At 40.8% G+C, this 18,114-nt stretch overlaps 2 protein-coding genes across 3 annotated transcripts; both read right to left on the bottom strand.

The window, feature by feature from the left end:
- Positions 1-669: 669 nt before the first annotated feature.
- On the bottom strand, positions 670-4,846 carry gnb5a (guanine nucleotide binding protein (G protein), beta 5a). Its single transcript, XM_061035576.1, has 11 exons — positions 4,465-4,846; positions 3,793-3,929; positions 3,591-3,632; positions 3,316-3,392; positions 3,088-3,220; positions 2,588-2,731; positions 2,389-2,480; positions 1,630-1,678; positions 1,446-1,542; positions 1,176-1,342; positions 670-1,084 (listed from the first exon to the last, which is right to left on the bottom strand). The coding sequence occupies exons 1-11, from the start codon at positions 4,598-4,600 to the stop codon at positions 1,073-1,075; spliced, it is 1,086 nt and encodes a 361-aa protein (XP_060891559.1). The 5' UTR covers positions 4,601-4,846; the 3' UTR covers positions 670-1,072.
- A 147-nt stretch (positions 4,847-4,993) lies between these two features.
- On the bottom strand, positions 4,994-17,228 carry myo5c (myosin VC). 2 transcript variants are annotated; one of them, XM_061035529.1, is made up of 40 exons: positions 17,108-17,228; positions 16,663-16,773; positions 16,362-16,533; positions 16,120-16,264; positions 15,881-16,037; positions 14,168-14,311; positions 14,009-14,090; positions 13,809-13,916; positions 13,620-13,726; positions 13,265-13,530; positions 13,085-13,166; positions 12,853-12,993; positions 12,622-12,744; positions 12,434-12,517; positions 12,191-12,322; positions 11,970-12,067; positions 11,781-11,867; positions 11,579-11,690; positions 11,281-11,492; positions 11,033-11,198; positions 10,526-10,672; positions 10,286-10,450; positions 10,097-10,190; positions 9,947-10,010; positions 9,585-9,859; positions 9,438-9,501; positions 9,271-9,351; positions 8,988-9,168; positions 8,808-8,901; positions 8,647-8,710; positions 8,391-8,559; positions 8,222-8,306; positions 8,046-8,144; positions 7,735-7,889; positions 6,979-7,068; positions 6,737-6,887; positions 6,364-6,649; positions 6,104-6,278; positions 5,787-5,867; positions 4,994-5,654 (listed from the first exon to the last, which is right to left on the bottom strand). In XM_061035529.1, the coding sequence occupies exons 1-40, from the start codon at positions 17,135-17,137 to the stop codon at positions 5,502-5,504; spliced, it is 5,232 nt and encodes a 1,743-aa protein (XP_060891512.1). In that variant the 5' UTR covers positions 17,138-17,228; the 3' UTR covers positions 4,994-5,501. The 2 variants fall into 2 exon arrangements, with proteins under 2 accessions (XP_060891512.1, XP_060891513.1); XM_061035530.1 differs by lacking the exons at positions 15,881-16,037; positions 16,120-16,264; positions 16,362-16,533; positions 16,663-16,773; positions 17,108-17,228 and having other exon boundaries at positions 14,009-14,086; positions 14,168-14,281.
- Between the last annotated feature and the right edge of the window lie 886 nt (positions 17,229-18,114).

Raw genomic sequence — 18,114 nt, forward strand, 5'->3', positions numbered from 1 at the left:
ATAACTGTACACTAAACTACAATAGAATAATTACAGTAAATATGAAATGACAGCCATTGGACAACTGCATGAAAAGAGTACATTCTAAGATCACGTTTGAATTTGTCAGTATTTAGATATCTAGAGGGGGACCACAGGTTCAGGGTGTCTGCAGTGACTGGATGTGCACAAAGAGCAATAAGAGGCCTCCACGGCTGGAAACAAACAGATGAGATGTAAATCATTATTTAAAAACATAGAGGTGGACAATAAACACCATATATTAATATAGTTTAATGTGCTTTTTTTTTTATATTGGAATAATATTTGCAGGTGAGTTGCTGTTAAGAATAAAGATGTTGGGGTGTACAGGGTGTGGAATTAAAACACATCTATTTGCATCTTTTTTTTTTAACCTACAAACTTTGTACTTTACTCGTTATATTTTATGATCCTTTATTTTGTATATTATTTTCTAATTGACTTTAGATTAATTTATTAAAAGCCAATCTAACTGACTATCTCTCATTTCCCCAAACTTCTCATTTACAGAGACTCCAAACTTTAAAATCCTTTCTGCTCTCTTTTGTAAAAGGTAGACAAGTAAAGCTGAAGCTATTTTATAAGTGCTTCTCCAGCAGATGGAATTTGCTTCCTTGTATCCCATTCACATCCACATACGCATCCCTCTTATATCTTTTGTGCAGAGAAACAAATAAATAAGTAATGTCCTTTATGTGGGCACATACAATACATCACTTTATTGTGTCACTTCTATCCTAGACTGATGCGAGTCTCTACCAATATTTTTTTTCTGCAATATACATTTTACATCTTAAGTTGTAACCATTAGAACTTCTGTGCAATTTTCTTTCAAACATACCGTTATACAAGCGTGCCAGTTGGTTTAACTAATCTCTGAAATATGTAAACCTCCCTTGGCCATGAGACTGGAGTATATACAATGCTATTGATATGCTCTATGTACAACCCAAGTCTGAGTCTCTAGCTCTGTGATTGTACTCTAGCAAACAGAAACATCAGTGTGTCTTCAGTAGGTCTGTCTACCATTTCATCCTCTGTGTCTTCACTCTTAAGCCCAGATCTGGAAAAAACAAACAAATGTGTGTCATCAGAAAAGGTCAAAGAAAGCTGCAAAGTTGGCAGATCAAACACTAATGACCGACATCTCATACCCGAAGAGTGTGGTCCCAGGAACCTGTGCTGAAGGCCGTCCCATCTGGAGATACACGCAGCGTGCTGACGCGGTTCTCATGTCCGAACAGAATAGAGACTCTTGTCCCTTTGAGAACATCCCAAACATTTATAGTGTAGTCGTTGTAGCCGCCAAACAGTAGCCGCCCTAAGAGGAAAAAACAAGCACACGCTTTTAATAGACTGACTCTATACGCTTAAATACTTTCTAATGACCATAGGAACAATATTCAATAGTGTACATTTCTTACCACTGAGAGAGAAATCAACACTGGAGACTCCAAATATGATGCTCTCTTTAGAATAGATAGCCACTTCTCTGTCTGCCCTTAGGTCATACAGGCGACACTGAAACAAAGGTCAGTGTTTGAATTGAAATCATGATTTTTAATACGTTTTGGTTGCACTCTGAGCTGTAGATATCTGGATACTTACTGTAGCATCATCTGAGCCGGATGCAAATGCATCTCCACTGGGATAGTATCTAAAAAAAAACAAAAACAGAACAGACAGCTACATGAGGATTAAAATACTCTCTGAAAGCCTCTTCATGTAGGATTTGAACTTTTAGCGACTTCTAGTGGTCATATGAAAAAGAATAAATGGGCTAAGAGAAACACAAAGCTTCTGTTATGCATTATGAAATCCAGCATGTCTTTTTGTCTATTCTTCCTGCACATGGGGGGGTGGGGCACATTTTACTGATAAATCCCAGCAATATGAAAATACAAATGCTTTTGTAATTTTACTGTAAATACATGACTGCATGTTAAATAGTTTAAACCCCAACAGCAGAGCTCTCTGTGTGTGCCTACAACGGATGTTCATTTTTAGTGATCTTTGTGAATGGCATTATGAATGTCTTAAGCAAAATCAATTCTCAAAACAGCATTTACATTTTGCACTATAAACTGAAACAAATTAACAGTACAAATTAAGTTCTTTGTTATGTTAGGGCTGCTGTAGTCTAGCCATATAGTAATAAGAAGTATGTAGTATGAAAGCAGAGGGATCTCATCTGGATTTTAATTTTAATTTTATTATCCAGTCTTTATTATTTAATATAAAATCATTATGAAGATGTAATAACACAATTCAGAAAAACTCAAACTATCAGAATTTGAACTAAATAGCGAATAAATAAAATATGTTAACAAATATCCAAACTCAAATTTGACAGAGGAGGTCACTTACCGCACACTGTTTATGTCCGATTCATGAGTTTCAAAGGACTGAATACACTGTCCTGAACGCATGTCCCACACGTTGGCCTTCTTATCACAGCCCTGCAATGTAACCGAATAACGTTGAATAAGTAAAACTCAAAACTGATTGATGTTGAATTAATAATAAGCTGTAGTGAAAGTTCAGAGAAAGCGGGAGGAGTCCTCACCCCTGAAACAAACGTGTTCCCGGTCTCAGAGGGGGCCAGGTCCAGACAGAGCACATCTGCTGCGTGTCCATGGAAACTCTGCAACAGCTGCCCGCTCTCAACATCCCATAATGCACATGTCCCATCACCGCTGGATGTGAGGATCTTAAAAAACAGGCAGACAAAGACGAGTAAGAATAACTGCTGCTCTGAAGTTGGGGACATACTGTAGGCGGCTATAAATGCACTGTCGGTGCTGTGTGAGGAGTCATGTGACCAGGATGTCAAACCAGGAGCAACTGGCTACTGTGAATTATTTACAAGGATGAGAAGCTCCTTTCCCTGCAATATGGAGGTATTGATTCTAATTAATAATGGGTGAGAAACAGTGATGAATAGAAAAGCAGCAGTGTTTGTTAATAAATGGAGTATTAGTGGAATAGTCAAAAACAAGAATATTATGCCTGACATTTCACTCAGTCACTTTTTTGTACTTGATGGCATATATTAGAGAGTCTAACCTGCATATCTGAGTTGGTAAAGCTACAGGCAGACAGGTAGTTTGTGTGCATGGCCACTGACTTCTTCTTGGCTGCTAGGTTCTCATTTTTGTCCAGAGACAGAGGATACACCGAGCATTTGTTGTCCAGGCCCCTGTGGGGGGAAAACGAGAACCAGGTTTCCAGAAAAGCATAAACCACAGAGATGAAACGGCACATTGGGATCATCAGTGATGTTAAGACACTCACCCACAAGCTACAGCACAGCCAGAGGGAGCGTAGGCGCAGGCCATCACCCAGGTGCACGGCATTGTCACAGCATGCTCCTGAAAAACATCAAAAGCAGTGTGAGCCACAGTGGGACAATGAAATCAACCGGGTTCATTAGGAAAAATTAGAGCAGAATAGTATGCTTAGAGCTCTCTGATATGACCAGTGGTGCAGTTTGTGAAGCATCAAACACCTTTTAAAACTAACAAACTATAAACACTTCTTTGCTTTTATATTTGAAAGTATTTATTTACCTTGTTTGTAGTGAAAGCATCCCATACAATCACTTTTCCATCCTGCATAGAAAGATTAGACATCAGTACAAAATAAAACCCAATTTATCCAATAGGAAAGCAGCTCTTTAAATAACTGCAAGCTGAGTTAAAAGCAGAACAAACAGTAGCTGGAGAAGCAGTTTGTGTGTGTGTGTGTGTGTGTGTGTGTGTTTGTTTGGACCTGAGAAGAGCTGACGATCCTCCTCTTGTCCTTACACCAGTCCATACACAGAACTTTGTTGCCGTGTCCCTTCAGGGTCCTCCGGGTCTTCATGACAAACTGACCCAGCCCTTCCACCTTCTCTGCCACCTGGTGTACTGCACACACACACACACACACAATACATTATCTCTCTACTGTATATCATTAATATGTAGGGCTATTCCCTGCAAGATCAGGATTAAACAACAACGGGTCTAAATGCAGGAAACCATTATAATCTTTGAATCATCTGTCATGCCCATTAACTCATGGGAGCATCTCTACAACATGCAACACAAACAGGTTATTTTTCCAGTTTCCAGTTTTTACACATTACGATTTAGCATCACTAGTTTTGCCATTTGTTGAGATATGACTGGACTACACAGCAGGAATGTGGATGGAGGCAGTGTGCTATAAAATAGGGAGCAAAACAGCTTTTTTTGAGTCGTATGTCAAATCAAAGATAGCAATAGGACAGAAATCAGTGCAAACAAATTCATAATCATTAATCTCGAAACATTTCCCCCCTCACTTAAACACATTTGGCCGTAAAAACAGAGATCTTATATTTGTTTTTTTTGCGGTTATTCGTCCCGTCCCACTGTGATCGCCGAGGTGATTTAAGGCCTCTCAATTTTCAGCACTCACGCTCGACATCGTGCAGCTTCGCCCTTTCCTCCTCCAGCTTCGTCTTCAGCGTCTCCGATTCCGTTTTGAGATGGGTCAGAGTCTCGTTCAGCTGTACCTCCTGTGTCGCCATTTCAGGGATTAGAGGGGATCTCATATATTTCCTTTGTGCAGACAGCGATCGGCAGCGAAAAGGCTTAAAGCGGAGCTAACAGCTGATGCTGCTGTCATGACGTCACGGGGAGAAGATGCTTTCTCCAGTTGCCGGAGGAGGAGGAGGAGGAGGAGGAGGAGGAGGAGGACCCTGCATCCTGGTGATGCTGCATCCTCACACGGCCTCATTACTCAACAGCTAAAAAGTGCATTCATATGAAGAACACATTAGTGTTTGGTCGTCATGAAGAAATGCAGTAGGAGCAGGAAAAAACTTTTTTTTTGTTTTTCAAATAAAGAATAAAGGAAAAAAAACAAAAACATAACATTAATTTGCTTTCACAAGAAAAATATTCTGCTAAATAAATTAAACTCTTATGTAATCATGTGTCTTGAGTAAATTGTTTAAAATACTGTTGACTTTTATTAATTTCATTTTCACATTTTAACACTGAGATTAGTTACTGAGTTTTTCTTTCAGGGTAACAGTTATATTCAGTTAGCATAAGTTACAAATAGAGGCCATCAGATGTGCTTTTAAACAAACATACATAACAAAGAAAGTATTCCGAAGTGGACTGAGACCAAATGATTTTGATGTTGGGCTGCTCTCTTCAAATGGATCATTCTGTTCAACCAACAGCTCATAAACATAAATACATTTCAGTTTATTAAAAAATACTTAAAGAAAAAAATACAAAAATCTGAACAAATCTTAAAAACATTTCCCTTATGGAGTTGTTACATTAGACAGGCATTATCTCTGCATTTAAAAAGTCTACATTGTTTATTATATTTATACTTTGTTAAATGTGTTTACATATTCATATATACAATAAAAAGCAACCGCAGGTCACTGCACTGTGAATTAGTCATTAGTGGTGAAATGTTAAAGGCCGGCTGGCTCAGATCCTGGTGAGGAAATCCAGATGAAGGCTGCTCGGGACCTGCAGCAGCTCCAGAGCCTGTAAGGATGGGCAGAAAGGAAACGTGACCTGGAAGCGATAGTCCGAGTCCAGCATCAGCTGTGAGGAGCTTTCACGATCGTGGAGTAATGACTGCAACAAGAAGAAAGGGGGATTGGATAATGAAGTGCATGGAAGGAGTAACATGTTTAAATAACACATCTCTGAATTTTTATAGGCTAGTTGCTGCCTTAATAAAATGTGAAGATTAACAAGAGAGCTCACCTGCACTTTGCGGACGAACGAAGATGACACCCTCTTCTCAAAATCATCGATGGGTGTGTAGGAGTTCAAAATCTTCACAATCTACAGACAAGAATGTGATGTTTGTGTCACTTTAAAAAAAAACACAGCATGTTTCTTTACAAGCTTCCTCGACTTTGGTATTAGTTTCTCTCTTCATACCTCTTTTTTTTTTAAATCTTAAAGTGTGAGGACTGCAGAGGTCACAAAGCCTATTTTGTCTCATTGTGTGTTTCGTAATATAAACCTCTTTATTAAAATATAGAATAAAAATGAAAGCGTGGAATTGAAGAAAGTACCTGAACGGTGTTGAGTTCGGTGCATTTTTCAGCGAGCTCCTTGGCGTCGTCATCAGTGGACTTGTTGACCTGCAAAAGCCAGGCAGCCTGAGACAGCGGCCTCAAAGTGTCCATAGCATTAGAGCCCTGCAGTCCTTTCTCCTTCAGCCACTCCTCCAGGTAACTGATGTTGCACCTGAACAAACAGAGAGAGCGATGTTTATAATTGGCTGCAAAAACTGCATGTTCATTAAAAAAAAAAAAAAAAAACAACCACAGACCTGATCTGCATCCCCTTCCTGCAGGAACACATGTCTTTACGGAGCATGATGTTGTTGAGGGTGATGGCGCCAACCAGGAAGAAGAGCTGCTTGACGGCCTGTCTGATGAGGCCCTGCTCCATGTCGTGCTGGCTCATGATGGAGAGGAAGGTGCTGAACTGCTGGATGATGGAGGAGATGGTGTAGGTCTCCGAGTCCTCGTAGATGCTGTTTGAACGCTTCCTGAATCCTGTCGGCTTCATGCTGGAAATCCCCTGCAAACTCTCATGCTCCAACATACCCGGTACTGAAGGACAAGGAATGCAAAGAAGCCCCTTTCAGTTTTAGACTTTGTCAACATCTGCATGTGATGACGATGAACTATGTATATTACCAATTGCGGGAGTGAGGCTCTTTTCCATGACTGAAAGAAACTGATGGTAGATGTGGATGGCCAGGTCGCTGAGAATCTGCCTGTGCTCTGACAAATCAAAATTCTGCAGGCAGTTCTTCTTCTGTCGAGGAGTACTCTGTTTCATGAACTCCTTTTACGGAAATAAATCAAAACAAAGTATAAAATATAACTGTATTGACAGACAAAAGTATGACAAAAGAAATTCAATGAGTTTTTTTCACCTCCTCCCCGCTGTATTGCTTCAGACAGTTTAGCAGCTGATATGTGTTTGAGAGCCAGAATGACAGCACCTCAAAGTCTTTGTGATAACTCTGAAACAAACACACAAAATGTCAGTTACATAAAGTTTTTAAACACAATTTAATTTCTCAAATACTTAACAGACATTTTATTTTATTTATGCAACGTAGAAATTTGGCTTCTGCCTTTTTTTCCCCGATCAATTAAAAGCAGATGAAACTTAAACCTACAAACAAAGAAAACGCAGACTGAGCAGAAAATTAGGTGGCCAACATTTCCCAACTAATTCAAGATATTGTAATAAGTAATTATTGTTAGGTGTATAATTTATAGTCAGTCAAACTCTGCAATGCATTTCGACCTAAGTTAGAGCATTATTTATCCTCATGTATCTTTCGGACTGGAGCTACATCGGGTTGTTGGATTTTTGGGGGACACATAGGACTTATGATGACATGTATGGCACAAAGTAATTAAGATGAAGTATGGGTAGACTTCCAAATGTGGAGCTCTGAAAAACTACAGACACTCTGCTTGTGTTGCATTGTACGATCTTTCCCCCTTCATCTGAATCTAATCCCAGCATCGATAAAGCTCAACATGTGCTCTGTGTGTGCGCCAGAATCTCATCGCTCACTCAAGAAATGTTTCCTATCAATAGGACCTTTGGGTTATAATCATTATTTATTCTGGAAAAAAAAGGAGATACAAGTTATCCAACTGAGATTCAACCTTACCAAGATGACCTTTTTGACAGCCGCGATCATTTCATTCATCAGAGATTTGAGTTTGTCTTCATCGTTCAGGTAGTCGACATGGCGGATGCACATGAAGAGGATGAAAGCTGGCAGCCTGGGCATCATATTAACTGCCACACCTTTGGGTTTTAAGTCTGAGAGAAGAAAGAGGCACGTTTTGTGGAGTTACCATTAAACAAAGACACTTACTAAAAAGTAAAAAAAATCTTTAGAAAAAAAACTCTTAAAATGATTGGATTTTATGTGACTATCACAGACTAACAGAAAAAAAGTCAGAGAGCAAGAAAAACCTAGAATGATGTTTTGAATGAGCCTGGGTCCATCCTCTAGTTTGTACTCCAACATGCCGAGGAAATCCTTGGGGATGGCAGGCGCGGACGTTTGTTTCACTGTGTAAGAAACATTGTAATTATGAAGAGGTAGAATATTGATTTATTTATTACTAGTGAGCCACAGCAATAGCTACCTCTTTGTGATGTTTCAAGGCTTTTTATTTGACTGCGGAGTTTCTTTATCAATCTGTCTTTGTGATCAAGCATCTCCTCAAAGTCCTGAAAGAAAATAATTATTTGTTTCTTCATTTACTACGAACAAAGACTGAACTCTATCATCTATAGATATGCAGACACACGCACCATATTCTCAGCAGTAAGCCGTGAAATATCCTGTCTCAGTTTGCTCTTGGCCTCGCTCTCCATCAGCTGCTGTCTCTTCAAGTGATCAGTCTCCTCTTCCAGCTCCTCCAGTTGTTCTTGAAGCTCATTTTTCTGCTCCTCTAGCTCGCCCGCTTTCTCCTCCAAGTGCCTAAAAAGAAGCAAAAATCAGAAGGGCTGAGAAATTTGCCTCACTTCTTCAATCAAGAAACTCAGACTTCAATCTGAGTTGTCGTACCTGCGCTGTGAGCTCTCATCTTCAATCTTCCTTTGGAGAACATTTGTGATCTCCTCTGTTTTTTCTGTTTGATGGCATGGAAAAAAAAAATCAAAAGTTGAATACTATTCAACATTAGAGGCCCATAGAGTAATAGTTGGAAAAAAAATACTCAGATATACCTGCCAGTTCTTTTCTCTGCTCCTCCACATGAGCCTCCAGTTCTTGTTTTTGTCTCTGCAGGTCAGAAGCCTGCAGTTTCAGTTCAGGTATGACCTGTGGGTCACAACCAAATCATGTTCAATTCTGCACCGCAGCTATCTCGAGAAGGGAAATATAGAATCAAGAACGCAGTAACCCACTGAGTTTTCACTGCTGAGCCTGGAAACCTCTTGGCGGATGTTCTCGTTGACGTTGCTCTTCTCCTGAAACAGGTTTTGCAACTTGCTGTTCTCATTGTCAAGATGGTCCACTTTCAACTTCAAGCCCTCCACTTGGGATTCATATTTTTCCTTCTGCTCCTTCTGGTGGCTTTCAAGTATTCTGCGACACCACACCGGACAGAATCAAGAGTACACGGGTAAAAACACTAGAAAACCCTGATAAGAATGAAAAGATTGCTTAAGATGTTTGTAAAAAATGTACCTGCTAGCTTTCTGTAGACCATCAAAGGCTGCCAGCATATCTTCAACTTCATAAATCTTCTCTGAGTCGTCTGGACTTAGCCTTCAAAGAAACAGGGAGTGAGATTGAATGCCTTACTTTGAGAAAGAAAACAGCTCTATGAGAGAAAGGACGATCGTCTGGATTACCCCAAAAGAACCTCCTCTTCGACAACACCACCCAGAAGTTGTCTTGTGATATCGTTCACTTTCACTGCAGAGAAATATTCAGGTATCATCAGCAAACTACTCTCTCGTGTATGTAGGTGTGTTATGTTTTACACGAGAAGGCCGTACCTCTTGCTTGTTCAGACTGTTGCTTCATCTTTCGATCCATGTTAATTCTCTGGTTTTGCAGGTTGTTGAGGTCTCGACGGAGCTCGGGGATGGTTTTAACGTGTTTGGTGAGCTGGATGACCTGTTCCTGCAGGTCAGCGTTCACCTGTCCAGCCTCCTCCATCTTACCCTGTAAACCAACTCGCTCGTCTTTCAGTCTCTTGATCTCCTCTTTCAGAATTTCCACTTCCTTCTCGTGGTCCTGTCTCTGGATCTCAGTGTTGCTCTCTGCAATCCTGCCAAGAAGCATCTCATCAATGAGGGCGAGCTAGAATTAACTGTGGATGAAAAATAAAACTAGACTGCTTGTTTTTATGACTTACTTTCGAAGCCTTGCTTCATATTCTTTCTCTTCCAGAAGACTGCTCTTTATATGATCAAAGTTCTCTGTAATTGTTTAAAACCAGTAAAAGAAATGTTCAGGGCACAGTGGCAGTATAGCATCATATTACAGGAATCTTGACTCATATTACCCTTTGCCTCTTTGAAGGATGCTTCAAACTTTTTCTCCAAGTTCTGCTTTTCGAGGTTTAGTGCATCCATGTCCTTCTGAAGCAATGCAATTGTCTAGAGCGAGGATTACAATGTTTTTTTTATTCTGCTCTATAGACAAACAAAAAGCTTCTAAGACACAAACGACAGAAGAACATTTTAAAACTGACCAGACCAGCGTCTTCTTTCGCTTTCTTCTCTCTTGCCTCGACAGATGCCTTCAGGTGAGTGGATTTTTCCAGCTTTACCTCCAGACCCTGAAGCTTCTCCACGGTTTGAGAGTGCGAGTTGGCCAAGGTGGTCAGCCTCTCCACCAATCCACAGTTCTCCTTGCTCTGCGAGAATACACGGAGTCAGATACCAAGTGTACGTACAAGCCTCTGCTAATTTATCTCTGGAAGTGTCTTCACCTGCTCTTCAATCTTTTTCCTTAGCTGCTGCACCCTGTAGGAGAGCTGAACGTTGAGTACCAGGCGACGCATGGTTTGGAAACGCCGGCGTGCCAGCCATGCTCGAGCGTACTTCTGCAGAACCAAAGCTTTGTGCTCCTTCATCATCTGACAAATATTACAGAGAGAGCAGTGAGGTGTCTTTACCTTATAATGAAACAAGCTGAAATCAATGCCGATTTCTATGATTGAAAACAAAAGCAAACAAGACCATTAGCAACAAGACTGTTGATTTGTGTGTAGTTATTTGATATGCCTGTCATCCCTGCCAGGGGTCCGGCGATAAACAGTAACTACCAAAACAGCCTTTTTTCATTTCCACACTAAAGACTCATTAGAAGTTTCTTTTGTCAGAAACACTACTGATACATGTACAGGAAAAGATAAGCAAAGGGCGATATATCCATACATTTACTCATATAGTAGCTTTCAACTAGGTAATAAAGATTAATTAAATCAGTTACACACCGTCTTGAACTGTTTGCGTGCCTTCCATCCTCGTGTGAAGGCCTGGATGGTGATGGATGCCACACGGACGACAATGTAGATCTGCCTCATGCGGTAACCTTTCCAGTGTTTCTGGATCACCAGCGATGCCCAGCCCTGCTTCAGCGTTGCAGCACTCACCGTTTTACTGACAGAAAGAAGCCCATACTCACACGAGGAACACAACAGATACAACAAAGGCTGCAGGAGATCAAAAGAGAAAGTCTCACCGGATTGTCCTCTGTCCGCGGATGTACTGTTGGAGGATGACGGCCGCCTCTCTCATGCGCAGGTACTTCCTCCTCTGGCTCCACCCGCGGACGTGTTTCTGGATGGTCACACAGGCTCCTCTCAGGCGGTCCAGGCGCAGCTTCTCCAGGTACGCCACCTGTCCCGCTCGGAAGAAGATCTTTGTCCGACCAAACTTGTACTGGTTAGGGTCCTAAAGATCAAGCAATGAGGACCGGGCTACACAAACATGTGGCGCACAACAACTCATGACAATGCTGTGTTTAAAGACGGATTAACCTGAATCAGCCTCTGAAGGACATTCTTGCAGGTCTGCTTCTTGTCACTGAGGTCGGCCTCCTGATGCAACATCAGGATACTGTACCGGCTGTAGAACTCATTGTATGTCCACCTGCAAACACAAACCATGCTAGCTATGTCAACACAGGCACAAAGAGGTGAGAATACTGCACCATGGCTAATATATTATCTAGAGAATCACCTGGATGGATAACTCTGTGCGCTTATACGAATCGTTTCGAGGACTCCGCAGGCACGCAGCTGCTGCACCACCCTCCTCGAGTCATATCTCGAAAAGCAAGCAAAACTCTCTTAAACAGGATTACAACAACATATAAATATAGATGAAAACAGAGTGGCTCATGTCAAATACAGTTTCATCAGAACTCACTCAAACGGGAGCTTTTCATCATTGGGCTTAATGCAGCGCACATAATGAGGAGTGGTGGCGTTCAGTGTTTCCATCAGTAAAGAGAGGGAGCTGCAGAACTACATTCAAACATCAGAATAATAAAAAAAAAGACTGAACTATGGTGAATACAAACTGTTATGGAAAATGAGGTTAGGGAATTCAATCTGCAGTGACCGTTGACATTGAGTAAACATATCCACCTTATCTCCCACAGAGGCTCTCAGCTGTTTACTGGCTGCCTTCACTCCGGGCCTGGCGGGCCTCACTTTGACACCTTTACCGTTCACAGCACGAAGCTCCTCCTCTTTGAAAAAGTTGGCCAGAAAGGGAAACTGATAAGAGTTGGAAACGGGAGAAATGTGTTCAAAATAGGAGAAATAAAAATGCATGGCTTAGCATTGATGACACTTGGATGTAACAATAGAAACAGGGCCTTTCATTACCTTACTGGCTCTGAGAATGTCAACCAGTTCTTCATAGAGAGTGTCCCTGTTCTTTTCAAGGAAACCTCTGCATTGATATTCCACCTGTTGATGAGAAAAAACTTGTTTATTTTAAAGATAGGAGTCTTTGGGCTTTAGAGGTCATAAAAGTATAAGCAATGGGTTTCTACGGGTCAGCCAGACTGCACCTTGTCTGCAAAGTGTTGAATCGTAAATGCCTCATTTGATAACCTGGGCTTCTCAAACAGAGGATTGTCAGCTAGGTAGTTGAACAGTTTCTGCAACCAGCTTTGATCTGTGCCTTGAGGAAACTGTAAAGGGAAAAAAAAAGTGCATGGTAACAGTAACAATAACACACTCAAAGGGAGAGGTTAAGGAACAGAAGAAAAATATAGTTCAAATCTTGTCCTTTCAGTTACCAAACATTCTTCATCAAGCAAGTCCAGGATCCCCATCTTTGCTTCAATCAGATCAATGACTGGCTGGTTGTCATAGAAATCTATCAGTGTCCAGGGGATGTCCTCTCGCATGTACTCCTCTTGCTCCAGTTTAAACACATGCTGAATAAAAAAATAGCATAATAACCATTGGAGCTAATGAGAAGATGATTTCAGTGCTATGAAAGGATTTAGCATGACGGGGAGCTCGTACCAAATTGAACTGCTGTTGAAGTTTTTCATTTGCATAGTTGATACAAAACTGTTCAAAGCTGTTGACGTCAAACGTTTCAAAGCTGAGGACAAAATACAAAAAAAAAAATCTCATTTAAAACTGCCGGTTAAAGACACAGGAATGATCAAGCAGCTGAAGAGAAAAAAAAAGTGTTATTACCCATAAATGTCCAGAACACCAATGAAAGCGTGCTGTTTTCCTGGAACCTGCAACGCTGTGTTTATCCTGTTGATGATACAGTCGAACAGATGGGCGTAGATCTGCTTGGCTAAAGCATTCCTGGCATTCACCGCTTTCTCTTTGGGCACCGGCTTCACCACCGTCTCAGCCACCAGCACGATCCTCCGGTGGCAGAGCCAGCGCACCAACCCCTCTGCGCTCACACCCAGCAACTCACAGAAGACCGCCAGGTGTGGATCGCTGAGCTGGAAGATACGACAAAATTAAAAAACGTTTTAAGATTTCCGCTCGCAAGAAAAACAACCAACTCAAGGTTCGAAGAGTTGATACTCACTGGAACTGAGGATTTGTCACTTCCAGAGTCCTTGATTTCCACATTTCCCAGATGTAGAATAGCTGCCAAAACTTTGAAAACATCTGACTGAAACTCTTCCTTCAACCCTGAAGAAGCAAAGAGAGGACACTCGAGTTAAAGTTGAACTGCTTGAAGAAATGACCATCTGACATCTGAAGGAGTTTCTACCTAGGAGGGAGAAGGTCCGTTGAGTCTCCTCCATGTCTTTCTTGTCATCTACCCCTTCAATAGTCATCTCGCCGCCCATGCAGGTGTACTGGAACTTATCTGCACTCACTGCAGATAACAGCATTACAGATAATATCATTTATAGTATTGATGAATTAGGCGTTCAAAGTGAATCATCACAACCAAAATGAAGAACTCACACAGCCTCAGGTTCTTGAACTCTGGCAGGTGAGCACAGGAGCACATCTGATAGAATATGTGATAGTTCCGCTCGTCGTCTGCCTGAATAAAACGGGCGCGTCATTACTATGGAGGACATAATGAAGAAAACATATCGACATTATCTAATCACACACTACCTGAAACACAACTCTGGATTTCTCTAAGAGATACGTCCTCATGTTGGCCCCGATGATCCTGAACTTCTTGTCAAAGCTGATCTCTGTGTATTTCCCAAAACGGCTGCTGTTGTCGTTCCGGGTGGTCTTTGCGTTTCCAATTGCCTGAGAAAGAAATCGCCTGAGGTCAGCAGGCCTCGTTCTCAACGTTAGACCAAAGATCATTTTCAGGAATAAACACGGCAAAGATTGATTTTGGCCCCTTTACTGTATTATTCAGGGTTCACTCACCAGCTTTACAGCAAACTTTTTTCTTTTTTTTTTTGGAATTTAATAACATCATCGCTTTGTTGTCATGGCGATTATTTTGCTCAGATGGATATCAAATACTCCCCATTCTCCTGCTTATTGGGTTCAATCTGCACTTAACTGTGTAAAGTTAGAGAACACTACCCGCACAGGGTCTCTAAATAATCACTATCTAATGTGGTCCCCCTTCTTTTCCTATGTTAAGCAACTACCTTTGAATGTAGTTTCAGAGAGATAGATGGGAGCATATATGCCAGTGGTGTCCAAACTTTTTTTCTTGCGGGCCAAAATTGTCGTGTTAGAATCGCTCGCGGGCCACAGGTTTTGTTTTTTAAAATATAGTTGAAAAAAATAGTAAGGCTTTGTAGATCAGAATCAAAAGGCTCGCTAAAGAAACCCTTTAAAAAAAGGAAAAAATAAAATAATAAAAGGAAAATTTTGATTTCTTCCTTCTACTTTATTTGTTTTTTTTCTCAGAATCAAGCCTGTAACGTGGTTAAGTTTTTTTTGGAAAAGCTTTCTGCATTTAGCTCAGGTCATTAAATGGTTAAACAACAGTCTTTGCATACGTTTTTTTTCATAGTTTACAAAAAAATGTGGAAAATAGTAAAAGCTGTAGATTTAAAAAAAATAACAACATACATGTTACTGAACATTCTCTATTTTAGGAATATTGTTCAGCCCTTGTTAACATGAAAAATAAAAATAAGATAATGTGCCAATCTTAATCAAGGCCTCGGGCCAAAATCTTCTGATTCTTCATTTGAAGTCACGGGCCGCAAAAAATCCCCTCAAGGGCCGCAAATGGCCCTCGGGCCGCACTTTGGACACCCCTGACATATGCAAATGTAGAAATATGGGTGTATATGTAAGTATGGTAAATGGACTGTACTTAAATAGTGCTTTATTATTTTTGTGACAACTCAAAAAGCACCTTTACACCTCTAGTCTGTCACATCCATTCATTCATTCATTCATTCACACACAGATGGAAGAGGCTGCTGTGTAAAGTGCGATGTTAATACCAACGGGTCTTGGCCAAGGACACTTCAATATGTGAATTGAAGGGGCTGGGGATCAAACCACCCACCTTTCAACTGAGAGACGACTGACTCTAGCAAATGAACCACAGCCATCCCAACATATGTGCCTAATAGGATGGAGTACATGTCCTATTGTCCTTTAATTGCCGCTAATGCTGGTGGCCTGGTATGTCCCACTTATTGAAGTATTTGTGTCGCGTTGTTTCTTCAATTTGTTTTGTTGCATTAGATGCACAGTTTAAAAAAAAAATCTGAATAACAATTTACAAGAGCAAATTAATTTGGTAGACAAAAAAAGGAAGTCTCCCAGCTCTGAAACATCAAACATGTCTGTAGCTTAAAGAAGAGAACAGCACAGTGAAGTGGCAGAGCATAGTCATACCTCTGTTATTGGATTGGATGCCAGGACTTTGTCTTCAACTCGAGTTTTACTTCCAGATTTGCTTACAACAGCAAAGTACCGCATAGCGTATCGAGCGGACACTGTCTTCCCGGCGCCAGACTCCCCGCTGACGATGATGGACTGGTTCTTGTGGTTTCTGAGAGATAAAAAGGATGTGTGTACAGTTATAAATTATGTGTACATTCTGATTTATGTTGATCATTTCCGCTATTATTTACCTGGCCATCTGCTTGTAAGCCTCCTCTGCCACTGCAAATATATGAGGGTCCATGTCTCCCATGTTCTGGCCTGAGTAGGCATGAATGATTGCGTCGCCGTAGACATGAAGCTGCTTGTATGGATTTACAGCCACCAGGATGATACCTGAAAATAAGAGAACCGCAGATGATAAGCCAGGAGGAGCACAAACCACAGGCACCTGCTCTAAAAGAGTTGGACCACCACTGATTTGCTTTAGTACCACAGTAGGTGTAGATGATTCTGGACTCCACAAATCGCACTTTCAGATTGTGAAGGACTGCAGGTTCATGCAGGTAGCTGAGAGCTGTGAGGTCGTTCTCCCCCACCAAGATGTCCGGGTTACGAAGAGGAGGGAGCTGAGGTTTAGACGGGTCAACGGGGTGGTTGTACTCCTGCACAGTGACACACACACACACACACACACACACACACACACACAGGTTACATAAAAGAGTCAAGTCAGCTGCTTCCTCTCACCCTCATAAATCCACTAAAGGTTTTATTAGTCACATTTTACTCACTTTGCCATCTTCAAGGAGCAATTCAAGAGCATTCTCCCCAAAGTGAAAGTCTCTGCTGATCTCAGCTGATTTCCACACATGCTCAGCATCTGGGATCCACACTCTGTTGTACTAAAGGAGGAGATTTTAATGGTGTCATGTAAATTAGTTAGTTATTGCTGCAAACTTGCTGTAGAGTTACACACAACACTGCCTGAATGTGAAGCATTTCTCTGTAAGAACTTCATCTAAGTTAACTATGAGGAGATTTATTTATGTTTGATTACCCTCCTGGTTCATCGTCTGAGTCAAATAGTTTAACTTTAGGCACTTTAGTACAGCCTCTTTTACATCTCTGACGCGAGCCTGAACTCTGAAAAAGTTTCCATATGTCTCAGTGAAACCACTTCAAAGTAAAACTATCTGTTTTAGAATAAATAAATAAAAACACGAGCTTTTCTCTTACCTGGGTGTACAGCTCAAACACAGCCATCATTACTCATCACTGTTTTTACTTCTCCGGTCAGTGTATTTGTTTATCACCTGTTCCTCACACTGTACTTTCCCGGTTGCCAACGAGTTTTTTTCCCCCTGCCCCTCTAAACTTGGTGCAAAGTCAAGCTTGCGTGTAATTAAGCACGTTTCCGGTTTCAAATTTCAAAATAATACTCGCTGAATCAAACACTTTCATATAGGCTTACAAATGTCTCAACGTTAGCAGATGTTTTTTTTTTTATCTGTCATAATTTATCGTCATGGATTTATCTTAAACCTGTGGAATAGTTTTGATAAAGATTGAAAAATGTATTGTTGACCTAGTGCATTCAAAAAAGAAACAAGGGGATACAAATATAACTAATGTGTGACAATGAAAAGGTTTTGACTTGTATGAAAAGTGCTATTCATATTCGGTTAATTTTGGTATGACATGTTTGAAATGTTGTTTATTGGTGTAATTAAAACTTACACAAGTTAAAGGGAAAGCCTGTGTATTCATCAATACTTCTTGAAACTTATATGCTCATAAACCGACACACCTTTCATGTTTTTGTTAATCCTATTTTGATGTATTCTTATATGTGTGCTAATTAATAAATAAATAAATATGCCCATCTCAATTAATTGTTTAATTCTGGACACGTGTAGTTATACACTCTGTTTTCAATTATAATCTGTAAAAAACAATAAACTGCGTCCCAAGACAAATCTTGAGGGTCGAGTATTAAAAACAAAATAATACGATAAATCTGCTTTTGCTCTGAAAGGCCGGCAGTCATATCCCAGGTTTGTCTCGTGCTGTTCCTGTCTGACTTGTTGCTCACCTGCTGTGTGGACTTTGACTGTCCGACTCCGCCCTCCCATCTTGTGACAGCGTCTTCACGGAGTCAGGGGTGTGTGCTCGTTTGATCAAGGATTGTGACAACAAAAGAAACCGGATCCAGACTCAGAGTCAGATCTCCATATGTGAACGCA

The sequence above is a fragment of the Labrus mixtus genome, chromosome 4, assembly GCF_963584025.1.
Source record: "Labrus mixtus chromosome 4, fLabMix1.1, whole genome shotgun sequence".
Lineage (NCBI taxonomy): Eukaryota > Metazoa > Chordata > Actinopteri > Labriformes > Labridae > Labrus > Labrus mixtus.